This window comes from Phoca vitulina, unplaced genomic scaffold (assembly GCF_004348235.1).
Source record: "Phoca vitulina isolate PV1807 unplaced genomic scaffold, GSC_HSeal_1.0 scaffold28, whole genome shotgun sequence".
In the NCBI taxonomy this organism is placed as follows: Eukaryota; Metazoa; Chordata; class Mammalia; order Carnivora; family Phocidae; genus Phoca; species Phoca vitulina.
The window spans coordinates 11,686,523-11,701,046 of record NW_022589731.1 but is presented as its reverse complement, the minus strand read 5'-3'; the positions used below and the strand labels follow the sequence as shown (position 1 = coordinate 11,701,046).

The following is a 14,524-nucleotide window of genomic DNA, read 5'->3' as shown; positions in this document are numbered from 1 at the left end:
TTAGCACTACAAGATAATAGGACAGCACCCCCCATAAGGCATTTGTGAGAATTATCTGTGGTCGCGGGTATTAATTGGTTATCTTAATGCCTGGAACATAGTCAATGTTCAATAAATTGTACCTGCTATAATAATAGAATGGTGCTAGAGAGTTATTTACTGAGATGCCGTAAGTTCAGAATTCTGTGGCTTCATGTGGGAGATGCTCCAAGAATGGTCTTGGGTGGTAACCATGTTTTCCCCTGATCCAGAAATTGAGCTGAGAAGCACAGAGATAACAACTCAGATTATTCGATGTGTGAAATCAGAAGTATGCCAGAAATTTGGAGGAATTAACCATTGCATCGGGCCAGCGTTGATACATTGTGAAACAAAAGCAAAGCCCAAAACAAGAGAAAATCAAATGCTGGGTGACAGTACAGGTTATTTAGTGCAGAAGGATGTGTGGGAGAATGAAATATTTGAACAATATAGCCCAGAGTGAAAGCTTCAGAGAAGAGCCAGGAGCTAGGCTGGGCCCCATGGGTCAGGTTGGATTTGGGCAGGTGGGAAAAGAAGAAACCATTCCAGGTGAGGCACAGAGCTGTGTGTGGAGGCTCTGGGGACGCTGAAGATCATAGATCAGGGAGTGGCCAGAAGGCCCAACCAAAGGGGTATTTGTATATTTACATAAACAAATAATAGAGTATTTTAATGTGCATTCTTTGGGGTTGGACTGCCTGAGTTCAAAACCACTTAGCACAGTGCTAAGTACTCGGCAAATGTAGCTCCTTCTTAGATATCTAAATAGCTAGTGTGGACGTGTTATTGAAGATCCCTGCAGCTAGACAGACAACTTTAGACTTGATGGGTTGGGACTGAGAGAGCTATTGGAAGTTCTTTTTGTTTTTACGTTAATAAACTTTATTTTGGGGGGGGCCTGGGTGGCTCAGTCGTTAAGCGGCTGCCTTCGGCTCAAGGTCATGATCCCAGGGTCCTGGAATTGAGGCCCGCGTCGGGCTCCCTGCTCCGCGGGAAGCCTGCTTCTCCCTCTCCCACTCCCCCTGCTTGTGTTCCCTCTCTCGCTGTGTCTCTTTCTGTCAAATAAATAAATGAAATCTTTAAAAAAAAAAAATTTTTATTTTTTTTAGAACAGTTTTAGATTTATAGAAAATTTGAGAAGTTCGTACAGGGAATTTCCATATACTTGACAATTTCCCACATTAGTAACATCTTCCATTAATATAAAACTTCTGTTATAATTAATGAACCAATATTGATGCAGTATTAACTAAAGTCAATACTTTATTCGTATTTCCTTAGTTTTTATCTGATATCCTTTTTCTGTTCTGGGATATCATCAGGGCACCACATTACATTTAGTTACCATGTCATCTCAGGCTCTTTATAGCTATGACAAGAGGACTTTCCTCCTTGTTTTCGGTGACCTTGACAATTTTGAAGGGTCCTGGGCAGCTTTTTGTAGAATGTCCCTCAATTTGGGAGTTTTCTCATGATTAGGCTAGGATTATGGGGGTTTTTGGAAGGAAGATCACAGAGGCAAAATGCCAGTTTTGCCCACATCATCTCAGCGTGGCCGTCACTGTTGATGTTGACCTTGAGCACCAGTTTGGGGTAGTGCTCATCAGATTTGCCCACTGTTAAGTCACTCTTTTTCCCCCTGTCCATACTGTCCTCTTCAGAAGAAGCGACCAAGAACAGCCCACACTTAGGGAATGGGGACTTACATGCCACCTCTTCGAGTGGACTACTCTTTGCGGGTTGCATTGGAGAAGAAGGAGCCAGGGAGTAGGAAACTCTCCACACTCTGGGGAAAAGGGGTTGAGGGCAGGATTCGTGTCGCGAAAGAAGGGGGAGCTCAGTTATGTGACAGTGGGCAGAATTTAGTGGGAGAGAAAAGAGGGCGGAATCAAGGAGGACGGCAAGGTTCCCAGCGGCAGTGATTAGGGGATTGTCTGAGTGTAGACAGCACTGCGGGCACTGACTGCCAACTCCATTTCTTGGCTGTGTCACCTTGGAGGAGTCACTTTGTTCCTCTGAGTCTCCATTTGCCCGTTGTTACCTGGGGTTGACGGTCCCTGTTCTTCCTGCCTCCTGGGTCTCTGAGAGTGAAATGAGAAAAAGCAGTTGTGAGCACTTGGAAAACCATCAGGCACAAAGCACTGCAGTTTTGAAGGCTGGCTAAGGGAGTGCTGGGGTCTTTGGGAGAGGAGGGGGATCTGACTATCTCAGATAACCGGGGGCAAGTTATAACTCACACTGCATACTCTGTCATGGGTTTGTGATGGTTACCTGCTAAGGAGATTTTTGCTTTCTCAGATGTTCTGTTCCTAGGGGTCTAGTTCCATGGTCTGTTGGGCAAGATGAGGCTGGTTCTGGATTGGAAGGAAGGGCTTTGCCTAATCTTTGTGGTGTTCTTACCGCTTGTAGTGGCCCCTGCTTGGGGGCGCTGAAGGTTTCTGGGATTTCCTTACTGATCTCAGTCCCCCAGTCTTATCACCTGCCCTACTTCGTAGGCATTTCAAAAGTAATGCATCCAAAATGGCACTTTTGACTTCCATCCTTGACTGCAGTTTCAGAGATGTGACTGGCCTTGCTTGCCTATGACAGTGTGAAACTTTCCAGCTTGCAATGGGCTGCTTATCTGAGTAGTTGGAATCCCTCCAAACTGGATATTACAAGGTGGAGGAATCCCTTTACCTTTCTGGGCAAATGGACTTCTAGCTCTTCATATATATTTCCTCAGTATTCAGAAAGTATGCAACCGTGCTTTTGGGATTTCATTGTACTACTCTTATTTTAGCAATGAATTGTTGAGCCATGAAAGATTTTGAGCTTGTCTATGCAAGTTCCAGGGCAAATCACTGACTACTTGGTACAGTAGAAAGAGTCAGGAAGCCTGACTGTTAAAGGTATGTCTGCCAATAACTTGCTAGTAACTTGGGGCAAGGAACGTAAGCTCTTCACCCCTCAGTCTCCCTATCAGTAGAATAAGTGGGGACCACCCAGGCTTTGAAAGATGGAGGAGTTGTGTAAAAATTAGCAACAGAGCTAGCTGGCGATAAGAGGAGTGTGGAATTTACTCTCATAGCCGCATTATAACTGACTCAGCATATTTCAAAAATGTAAAATTGAGCCAATGAACATACATTTGGTATTAACCAAACTGCCAAACGCACTATGTAAAACGAACCTCTTTATTAATCTTTAAAAAGGAAAGAGATTCTTTTGTTGACACTGTTGAGATGAAATGAGCGCTCTCGTTTGGTCTTTGGATTCTGTCAATTCTCTAATAAGAAAAGCCCATTCCAGGGCACCTGGGTGGCTCAGTCGGTTAAGGCTCAGGTCATGATCCCAGGGTCCTGGGATCAAATCCCGCATCAGGCTCCTTTGCTCAGCAGGGAGCCTGCTTCTCCCTCTGCCTCTCCCCATTCCTCCCCCTGCTTGTGCGCACGCTCTCTCTCTCTGACAAATAAATAAATAATATCTTAAAAAAAAAAAGCCCATTCCTTCACAAGGGGGTGGTTCTGATACATGTTTTCCTGGGCTGATGTATGATGGAGAGTCAAGTAAACGCAAGAGAGGCTCTGCTCATCTCTGGGTGAGAACAAAGGTCACCTCAGGGCATGGAGGACTTCGGAGTGTAATATATATTTCCAAAGGGAAATGCTTGCAAAATGCAAATGCTGATCCCAATTCTGACCTTTGCGACTGGTGCCAGTTGAGACAAAGGGAAAAGCCAAGAAGTGAAATGATATTTTCCTTCCCTCATCATTACTCAGCATGGCTTACTTGCTTAGCTATAAAGAATTCAAGTGTCAAGAGAAACGCAGTGCAGTTTTCTGATTCAAAAAATGCATTCTTCCTTCTGGCCAAGAGGTCCACTGTGCTCCAATATTGTTTCTGAAGAGGACAGCCTTGTGGATTGCTTCCTTCACTCTAACGTTCCTATAACTTGCTTATCCATACTGTTTGAATTTTAAAGGAAAATAGTTCTTAAACTATCGTATGCATAAGAATCATCTAAGGAGAGTGCCTGGGTGGCTCAGTCGGTTAAGCGTCTGCCTTTAGCTCTGGTCATGATCCCAGGGTCCTGGGATCAAGCCCCACATTGGGCTCCCTGCTCAGTGGGGAGTCTGCTTCTGCCCCTCCCTCCGCCCCTCCCCCCTGCCCGTTCTCGATCTGTCTCTCTCACTCTGCACTCTCTCTCTCTCAAATAAATAAATAAAATCTTTAAAAAAAAAAAAAAAAGAATCATCTGGGGAGCTTACGAAAATGATAGAACCCTGATTCCCACCCCGAGTTCAGTGGGGCTGAGGAATCAGCATTTTGAATCTATGGCACGGGGGTTCTGATTCAGGGGATCAACAGAGCTACTTGGAGGAGTATCACTGGGTGTCAAGACCACAAACGATACTTTATCACACACATGGTGTGTGTTCCCTTCGTCAGTTGTCCTAGCTGTTGCTTTTAGAACTGCACTGGAGCTTGGCTCAATCAGTTATTGCTTGACTTACAACAATTTGTGATTGAGACAAATAGCATGGGAGAAGCCTAAGTTTGGGAGTCAGAAAGACCTGGGTGTAGATCTTCAAGCTTCTACTTATCGTTCCTTGGGTAGGTTGCTCAAGAACTTTTTCTATTTACTTACCTGTCAAGTGGGAATAATATTACCCACATCACCAAGAGGGGGAGGTGGTGGTGAGGAGGGGATAGAATGACTTACAGGTAAGCACTTAGCACCATGCCTGGCATTTAGTAGAGGCTCAATAAATACCACTTTCCTCCATTCTCACAGGCAGCAGGAATTAACTTAAAAAAAAAAAAATAGAAAAGAAACTCATATTCTCCTCCAGCACTTAAAGCAGATATTGTAAAGATAAACTTTTTTTTCTAAAGATTTATTTATTGGGGCACCTGGGTGGCTCAGATGGTTAAGCGTCTGCCTTCAGCTCAGGTCATGATCCCGTGGTCCTGGGATCGAGTTCCGCGTTGGGCTCCCTGCTCGCAGGGAGCCTGCTTCTCCCTCTCCCTCTGCTGCTCCCCCTGCTTGTGCTCTTTCACTCTCTCTCTCAAATAAATAATATCTTTAAAAATAAAGATTTATTTGAGAGAGAGCACACGTGCACAGGGTGGGGGGACAGAGGGAGAGAGAGAACCTTAAGCAGACTCCCTGCTGAGTGCAGAGCCCGACTCAGGGCTCCATCCCATGACCCTGAGATCATGACCTGAGCCGAAACCAAGAGTCAGATGCTTAGCCGACTGAGCCACCCAGGCGCCCCAAGAGAAACTTTTTTTTTAATGTCCAGGCAAATAGATTTGGGGCCTCGTTACACATCATTTAAAAGTCAATGGTTTTTTAGCAATCTTGAAAGGATGCCCCTCCTTAGTTCCTTTAGGTAATACTGACTTCTGTTTAACCTCTTCTCCGAGAGGTTAAATGAGTTGCCAAATGAAGATCAGGGGTGACTCTCTGGTAGACTAGACGAGCCACTGGCCAGTGCATGCTACCTAATGAGTCAAGAAACATTTGCTGAGCTCCTTTGGTGCATAAATACACATTACCAAGAGAGGTCCCAGGGGGCAGGTAAGGACATGCAGGTGGGTCACAGTGTTGGTATCTTTGGTGGACACTCCCCAGAGCCAGTGCAGAGAACCTGGATCAGGTGTGTTTAACCCGAAACCACACCTGTTCCTAGTCAAAATCTCACAAGGACCACCTTGTTTCTCAGAATTTAGCTAGTAATGGATTATTTGGACCGCGTTGTTCAGACTCTTTCCAGGTGAAACGAGAACATCACAGGGGTCTGAGAGAAACAATGCACCATTATACCTGGGGTGTCCAGTGAGCTCCTTGCTGGAACAGGCTTTCTAAATTGAGTCTCAGCATACCGCCCCACATCTCCCCCCGTCCAACCTGGTTTTACTGTTGCAGGAAAAAAAAAATCATCTTTGTTCTTTGTGTTGGTTGATTAATTTTAGGTTCACTGTTCTTATCCCATTTTGCGCTCATGAGGATACTTATGTAATACATTTCTGTGTATCACATGGTTCCTCCTCCTGAGGACCCAAATCAGGAAAAAAAAAAAAAATAGTACAAAGTGCCTATCTGCCTTCTCTGGCTGGAGGAACTGCAAGTTAAATGAAGAGCTTTGGTCAGCTGAAAGCCACAATGTCCTCTCCTAGCCTTGCTCAGTCTTTATAAAGGAGAGGCTGTAAATCTTACCCCTGGGGCAGGGTGGTCACAAGAACTTCCATTTTCTAAAGGCTAACCTCTGGAAACTCGAAGAATAAGGCCAGTAAGCCCCATCCTATGATTTTAGAGCCTGATCCAATCCCCTTTGTTTTATAGGAAAAGAAGCTGAGGTTCAGAGAGCTCCACATAGTTATTAGGAACTTCTTTTTAAAAAAAAATTACTGCCCACATTGTGTGTATGAGGAAATGTGCACACAACACGAGGCTCATCCTAGGCCTCCGAGAGGTTAAATGAGTTGCCAGATGAAGATCAGGGGTGACTCTCTGGTAGACGAGACGAGCCACTGGCCAGTGCATGCTACCTAACGAGTCAAGAAACATTTGCTGAGCTCCTTTGGTGCATGAGCATTCTGCTATGTTCTGAGAAGCTGGGGGATGGAAGGAGAAGTACAAATGGGGAGAAAAATATGAACTTTAAGAAATTGCCCCCAGCTTTGAGGAACTTACAGTCTACAGTGAACTCCTTACTGAAAGGTGTTTCTAAACCAAAATAAAGACATATTACAAATACATATTACAAAATATTGAACCAAACAGTATCATATATTTAACAGCCCAATTATATAATCCTAGAGAAGTTTGGGAGGAAGAAAGAGGGTTGCTGGCTCTCAGAGGAGCAAGCCCAGTGTTTTCTCCACTGGACTGTTAAAGCCACAATTCTCTTATTTATTGTTTATCCTCATGATTATGGCACAGGGAAGGGGCTCAATTCATCCTTCTTGAATCAGTGTGTGGCTCCTTAGATAACATAATTATGGGGCTATTTCTGTATGCCCCTCATGACCCCTTTTGTAGGAATGCTTTCTACTCACATGCATCTCTTGTTGTTTTTTTTTCCAGTGGCCCACCCTCAGGACCCCCACCACCCATCGGAGAAGCCTGTCATTCACTGCCATAAATGTGGGGAGCCGTGCAAGGGTGAAGTACTTCGGGTCCAGACCAAACATTTCCACATCAAATGTTTCACCTGCAAAGGTATGCTGCCTCCAGCTTCCTGCTTTCATGGCATGTCGCCATCTCTGTTCACCTCGGGGTCCGTCCCTTGAACCCCATGCCAGGCCACCAGGTGATAAGTGAATGTGCTCAGAAGCCCTGGCATCACTTTCCTTCTCTGGTTTGGGTGGGATTAGACTCAAGGGGGAGGCCGATTCCCCCAAAGACCGATGGCCCATACGCCTTCGGTGTTTATTGAGGGTCCTGATCCTGAGAGGAGCGAGAACAGTAAAAACAATGCAGTTTTGTGTTTTGTACTTTATATTTATTTCCCCCCGAAATGAAGGACTCTCATCCCAAAGTCACCTTGTCCCAACAGCCATTATTTATAGAAGGGCTGGCAAGTTTATAAGATTAGGGTTCTAAGTCACTGGATGCTGTGGGGTGATTGGGGAACATGTGCGTGCACGAGCATGTGTGTGTGTGTGCATGCACGTGTGTATTCAGAAGTGAGAATTAATCAACAACACTTGGAAGGTCTCCAAGAAGCTAACAAGTTGAGATTGATTGCCATTAACAAGCCTCCTTTTTGGGGTTTGTAACTGTTGGCATCCTGGCATGAAATACGCTGACCTGTTATTCTGGAGGTAGGGCGGGGCTGAGTGGGAAAAGAGAGGAAGAAGAAAGTGGTTTGTGTATTTATTTGAGGAACAGGTTACTTGAGCTGAGGTCATGTGGGGAGCTCAGGCTGGGTTGAGGGATCCAGGAGGAGAGGTGGAAGGAGAGACAAGATGATGAGCCTGCTTTGTAGCTCACTCTGCCCTCTGCGTGTGTTGGGCACTCTCATCCCTGGGAACTGCATTCCTTCTCAGTGCCTTAGTTTGTGAACTCAGCGTTGCCATCTTAAGCCATCCATCCCTGGCCAGGGAGGCTTTCAAGGAGATGCTACCTAGGGACCGTCAAATACATAAAAATAGGAGGGGCGGGGGCCTATCTCTTTGTTTCAGTGAGGGTAAACTCTTCTGAGAAAGAGCATTAACACATGGCTCAGGTGAGAAGACTTAAGGGGAGGGGAGGACATCAGTTTAGTTCCCATTGAGCATGACAGAAGGCTGTGATACACATTTTATAGAAAGGGATTCTTTAGTTTTTCCACAAACCGGTAGGAGTAAGTACCAGAAATCTTGTTTTCCGACAACTCAAGTTGGCCATCAAGAAACATGAGAGTCTCATCCAGGGTCCTAACTGCTCTGCCATTCTCTGTGGCTTGAATCCTGCCCTTGCCACTAAGTCGCTCTGTGTCTCAGGCAAGTTACCTGTCTCTCGGTGGCCCCATGTCCTTATCTGGACAATAAAGAGACTAGACCATGTGATACTTAAGTCATCCCGGGTCTGAAGTTTGCTGATTCCATATACACAGAACAATGTCTGTGTATAATAGAGAACCCAGAGGCACTGAATTAGAGCCTCTTAGCATGTAAGAGAAAAATGTTTTCTGGTTACATCCAGATTGGTTAACTTAGAGTTAGGCATTACATTCTGTTTTATTTTTTGCTCATAAATTTCCTGCGACATGGCTCAAGGGGTCGATTTGGTCTGCAATAGATACACAGTCCACAAGCAATGGGGGCCTTGCATGTATTCTGTATTTCTAATTGAAAGTACAAAATGTTAGTCTCAGATGTGGGTAGTCACTGTTCGGCACACTAAGGAATTAGAAGACGTGTTTGTTTATCCCTCATGGGTGGAAGCTTCCTTGCTATTTTTCTCTTCTAGTGTAAATCTAAGGACTGAATGTAAATTATTTATGTTAGAACGTTTTCCCATAGACTTTGTTTCATGCTATGAATGTGCCCCTGAAAAGTCAAATATTTGTATAAATTGAATCATATTGTAGGAGCACTTGCTATTTGTAGCAACTATTTTGAATTTAACAAAACTTTACTAAAATAAATGTCTTTTATTCCTGTTTATTTTTTCTCACACTTAATCTATCAATATCTGTTATCTTATGTCCTTTTCTTTAATATCCAAAGAAAGTGACTTAACCTCCTCATTCCTTATACCCTGGCAAGTTCATTCCTTTTCCCCAAGATTCTAGAGTGATGTTGTCCAAGTAGAAATATGGTGCAAACCATGTATATAATTTCTATATTTTTGAATAGCTATATTAAAAAGGTATAAAGGGGTAGGTGCAATTAATTTTCATAATGTCTCTAATCTCTATATATCCAAAATATCATTTCAACATATAATTAATGTAAAAATTATTGAGATATTTGACATTTTTTTCATACTAGCTTAATAGCACATCTCAGGTTGGACTAGTCACATTTCAAGTACCCAAAAGCCCTTTGTAGGGGCACCTGGGTGGCTCAGTCAGTTAAGTGTCTGACCCTTGATTTGGCTCAGGTCATGATCGTGGGGTCATGAGATCAAGCCCCGCATCAGGCTCTGTGCTCAGTGGGGAGTCGGCTTAAGGTTCTCTCTCTCCCCTCTCCCTTTGCCCCTCTCCCCTCTTGCATGCTCTCTCTCTCTAAAATAAATAAATAAATCTTTTTTTAAAAAGCCCTTGGGGGTGCCTGGGTGGCTCAGTCATTAAACGTCTGCCTTCAGCTCAGGTCTTGATCTCAGGGTCCTGGGATCGAGCCCCGCATCAGACTTCCTGCTCGGCGGGGAGCCTGCTTCTCCCTCTCCCACTCCCCCTGCTTGTGTTCCCTCTCTCACTGTGTCTCTCTCTGTCAATAAATAAAATCTTAAAAAAGATAAAAATAAATAAAAAAATTTAAAAGCCCTTTATTATAGTTAGTGGCTACAGTATGGAACAACACAGTTCTAGAGAGTCCTTGAGGGGTTTTTTTGTTTTGTTTTTTTGAAGATTTTATTTATTAGAACATGAGTGGGGGGCAGAGGCAGAGGGAGAGGGAGAAGCAGACTCCCTGCTGAGCAAGGAGCCTGATGCGGGGCTCGATCCCAGGACCCTGAGATCATGACCTGGCTGAAGGCAGATGCTAACCAACTGAGTCACCCAGGCGCCCCAAGAGTCCTTGAGGATTGCATTCTTGTGGTCCCCTCTTGCTCCAAATTCTTTCCAGTACTAAATTCTTGGCTTCCCTTTGTGAATGCTGCTCCTTACACATTGCTTCACCCCACATTGGCCACCATGCCTCTTTATTTCCCAACATACCATGAGCACAAGGCAGCTATTTTCAGTAGACTTTACTGAAGTTTTGGGATAATGGAGGGAAATTATAGCCCCGAAGAGGTAACAACTGTCCTAATATTCTCGAGCCATGTCTAGAACAAGAAACTTCTCATTGGCCAGGGCCATTTTTCTTCTCTTCTCTTCTCTTCTCTTCTCTTCTCTTCTCTTCTCTTCTCTTTTTTCCTCTCCTCTCCTCTTTTCTTTTTCTTCCTTCCTTCCTTCCTTTCTTTCTTTTCATTAATAGGCTTTAATTTTTTTCGGGCGCCTGGGTGGCTCAGATGGTTAAGCGTCTGCCTTCGGCTCAGGTCATGATCCCAGGGTCCTGGGATCGAGTCCCACATCGGGCTCCCTGCTCCTTGGGAGCCTGCTTCTCCCTCTGCCTCTCTCTCTCTCTGTCTCTCATGAATAAATAAATAAAATCTTTAAAAAAAAAAAATAGGCTTTAATTTTTTGTGCGGTTTTAGGTTTACAGGAAAAGTGAACAGAAAGTCCAGACCAGGGCCATTTCTCATACGTATTCAGACTCCACCTGCCACCATCTTGGTACGTCTTCCTCTCCCTACAAAGACTCTTCTCCCCTTCATCCCTTGGACCTCAATTTCCTGTTCCCTCACTGTCCTGACTCTAAATTTTCATAGAGTCTCTACTTTTTATGAATCCATTAGGATGGTTTCCCAGAGGAAACAAAAGTCTTCTTGAGGAATGCTGTCTTCCTCTTAGCCCACATGGCCCAGACTGCAGCTCAGTCTGAAAACAACAGTTTTGTTTCCTGCCTGTTCCATCTAAAGCAGAGGTATCATGTCCAGATAGTGAGCTAATATCCTGGGAGAAAGGATTTGGGGTGGAGAGCAGTTGCTAGAACAAGCCTGGGCTTTGGGATAAGAGCTGGCCAAGTGCAGAGGAAGAACATTCAGGTTCTGACTCTGATTTCAGAGCCAGACAGCGTTTCTCCCTCAAATTCTCTCCCCTGCCTCCCCCTCTACCCTCCTGCACTCATACATCTTGTTGCCAAAGCCTCATAGTTCTTGAATGGGACCAGAGGCTACTTTCCATAATTAGAAAGAACATCCTAAAATTCAAACACCTACGGGAATAAAAAGCAGAGATGAACTCTTTTACTAGGAATGGGTTTTGAAAGGAGAGGGAGAAAGAGGACAGCGAACATCTTCCATGAGAACCAGACATGTATGAAGGTAGGAAAGGGTCGCTTCGGAGGAACCTAGGGTTCAGAGCACAAACTTAAACCAGTGATCAGTCTCTGAGTTCACAGGATCCAGGGGTGGTGAGCAGGAATTTTGTTGGTGAACCCATCTCCCTAAAATGTCTGACATCTTGGGATCTGATGGTGTAGGAGTTATTTACCCAATTAGTAAATGTTAATTGGACACATACTCCTTGTGGGATATTATGCTAAGTGCTAATAATAGGAAGAGACAGCACACCATGTTTGTCCTCAAAGGACCCATAGGGTATTTGGAGAGACATATAAATAAGCAACATTTATGATATTGGGTAATAAGCACTGTGATGGAGAAATCTATAGGATGCTGACTGGAGGCAGGGAGACTCCTAGGGGAGATATAAGCATCGTCCTGGTAGAAATAATGTAAGGTAGCAGCAGGTATGATAGAGAATCAGGGGCAGATCTAAGAGACATTTAAAGTTAAGGTTGATAGGATTTGGTGGCCGTATGTGAGGAATGAAGAGGATGCAGGTTTCCAGTTGGCCTGCCTGTGTGGACAGATGGTTGCCACCCACTAAGGAAGAACAAGAGCACTGCACAGGGTCGTTCCAGGAGGAGAGTTCAGCTTGGGATACATCGAGGCTGAGGACACATGGTATATTCAGAGTCCAAAAGGTTTAGCACTCAAGAGACAGATACTGGTCTGTGTTGGGAAGAAGGGTGATTTTTAATTTTTTTTTTTTTTTTATTAAGTTAACTCTACCCCCACCATGGGGCTCGAACTCAGGACCCTGAGGTCAAAAGTCACATGCTTTACTGGCTGAGCCAGCCAGGAGTTCCAGGAAGAAGGGTTTAAAGTGTTTTGGCATCTAGATAGCAGCTGAAGCTAGATGATGGTGTGTGACATTGCCCTAGGAAAGGGCAAAAGGCAGGAAATGAGTAATAAAGAATGCCAAGGATCTGAAGGAGGTAGAACCCAATTTCCATTTGTAACCTTGGGAAACGTACCCACCTGCTAATGAGATGAGGAGAGTGGGAAAGTGTTTCAATTAACACTGGGTTCTATAATTAAAAGAAAGGGAAATCCCAAAAGCTTCTGTTATTCTTTGCAATAACCCAATGGGAGTAAAATATGACTGCGGGGTTCTGGACGGAGCAGTGTCTTGAGCACTCAGTAGCTTTGTTTCTCATCTTTTCCAATTAGCAGCAATCATCCCAGGTAAGGAGTTTTTCCCTTAATCCTCTCTGTTCATTCTGATATTGATCCAGGGATGTGATAGTTTTTTAATTATCACCTTGTCCTCATCATACTTGTAATAATGCTCAATGAGAGAATAAGAAATCCGTTTTAAATATTATGCAGTTAATATTTAATTAACTATGTATTTAATAATTGATTATTTAATATTTAATTGTAATATATATGGCTCATCATATTGATACATTACATTGTTTGTTATAGTTTTTATTATTTATCTTGAGCATTTATTTTCAAAATAATGCCCTAGATTCATTTTTCTGCCAAAAAGTTCTAGAGCATTTAGAAAAGATCAGGGACCAAAAAACATAGATAGATAGATAGATAGAATGAACGAATGAAAGAATGAACAAACCAGGGACCAGAGAGAGAGAGAGGATCAAGAAGGACTGTTGGGCAAATATTTTGTTTTCAGTAAGCCTTTCCTGGACTATCCTGTATAAGATTTTAACTCCTCCCTATATCACATTTATCCCTGCTTTATCTTTTTTTCCTTAACATTTACCATTATATAACATTTTATTCATTTATCTTCACCCTCTACTAGAGAATAAGCTCCTTGAGGGCAGAGACTTTTGTCTGTTTTGTTCACTACTATATGTCCAGTGCCTAGAACAATGCCCAGCATTCAATAAGGTGAATGAATGAATGAATGAATGAACAATAACTGTGTATTTCTTTGGAACTTGAATATTAGTAAATGTTCCTAATGGCATAGCTAGTCAACAAGATTTAACAAGTGCTTAAGGTAATATATGTCCTCCTATGGTTACTAGACAGTAACATCATCTTCCGAAACGGAGGAGTGTAAGGAAAGCTTTCTATCGTTGATGACAGAGCTGCGTGTCTGCCTGGCAGGTAGAAGAGTTAAGAGATAGTGCTGGGAGCTGTTGGTGAGGATCTTGCTGTTGCTTAGTTTTTTATACTGGTTTAGACCCTGAGCTTTCTCCTTTGGGCTTGCATGGGCAGACTGGATATGGGTTATTTGGGGTCTCAAGAAATAAATTGATAAAACTCCAGTAAAATGGAAGTGGTTTCTTAGATCTCCTAAGAGCTGAGCTTGGGCTTTTAATACCTATTTAGAGAATATTAGTCATTCAGAAATTGATTAAAAGGCAGAATGAACCAGAATACAAGGAAAAGAAGTTTTTTATAAATGTGGTCCCTTCTCGGCAAATGAGAAACCACTTTCATGCCATCTTTTGTTTATAAAGGATAATCCTTTTGAATTTTGTACCATGTTAAAGTGTTACCCAGTCAAATAAACACGATTTAGATTTTTAAATAGTTGAAGTTTTGAATGCAAGCTGGAACAGAGCACGGGCTCATAAATTCTCCAAAATATACTGCTTAACAGTTCTCTTACTGGGAGCTAATTATCCATGGGTCTCTTTTTGTGAGCAGAGATGCTAGTAGCCATTTGTTCTGAATTTTCTTTTCAAGGTAGTTTGTAGAGCCAACAGCCTTGGAAGATAGTGTGTCCCTCTGGAGTAGAGGGTAGGTTTGTTTGCTGTCTAGTATATTAGAAATAATACCTGCCTCTGAAGCAAAAGTTGGACAGATTTGCTTGTGGCTCATTATAAAAGTTTGGGGTTTCCCAAGCTCAGGGTTCTTCAGCTGTGAAACAAACTCATTGCACACGCATGTACTTCTCTTGCCCCTGGGGACTTACGGGGCATGGAAAACCAG

The 14,524-nt window shown here is 43.4% G+C and overlaps 1 protein-coding gene across 15 annotated transcripts in view; it reads left to right on the top strand.

Moving 5' to 3' along the window:
* The window catches only part of ABLIM1 (actin binding LIM protein 1), a 291,744-nt gene that overhangs the window by 138,436 nt on the left and 138,784 nt on the right, over window positions 1-14,524 (top strand). For all 15 annotated transcript variants that reach the window (XM_032423139.1, XM_032423124.1, XM_032423132.1 and 12 more), the window contains exon 2: window positions 7,097-7,231. In XM_032423139.1, coding sequence (XP_032279030.1) covers window positions 7,097-7,231 — 135 coding nt within the window. The remainder of the gene's footprint in view (window positions 1-7,096; window positions 7,232-14,524) is intronic.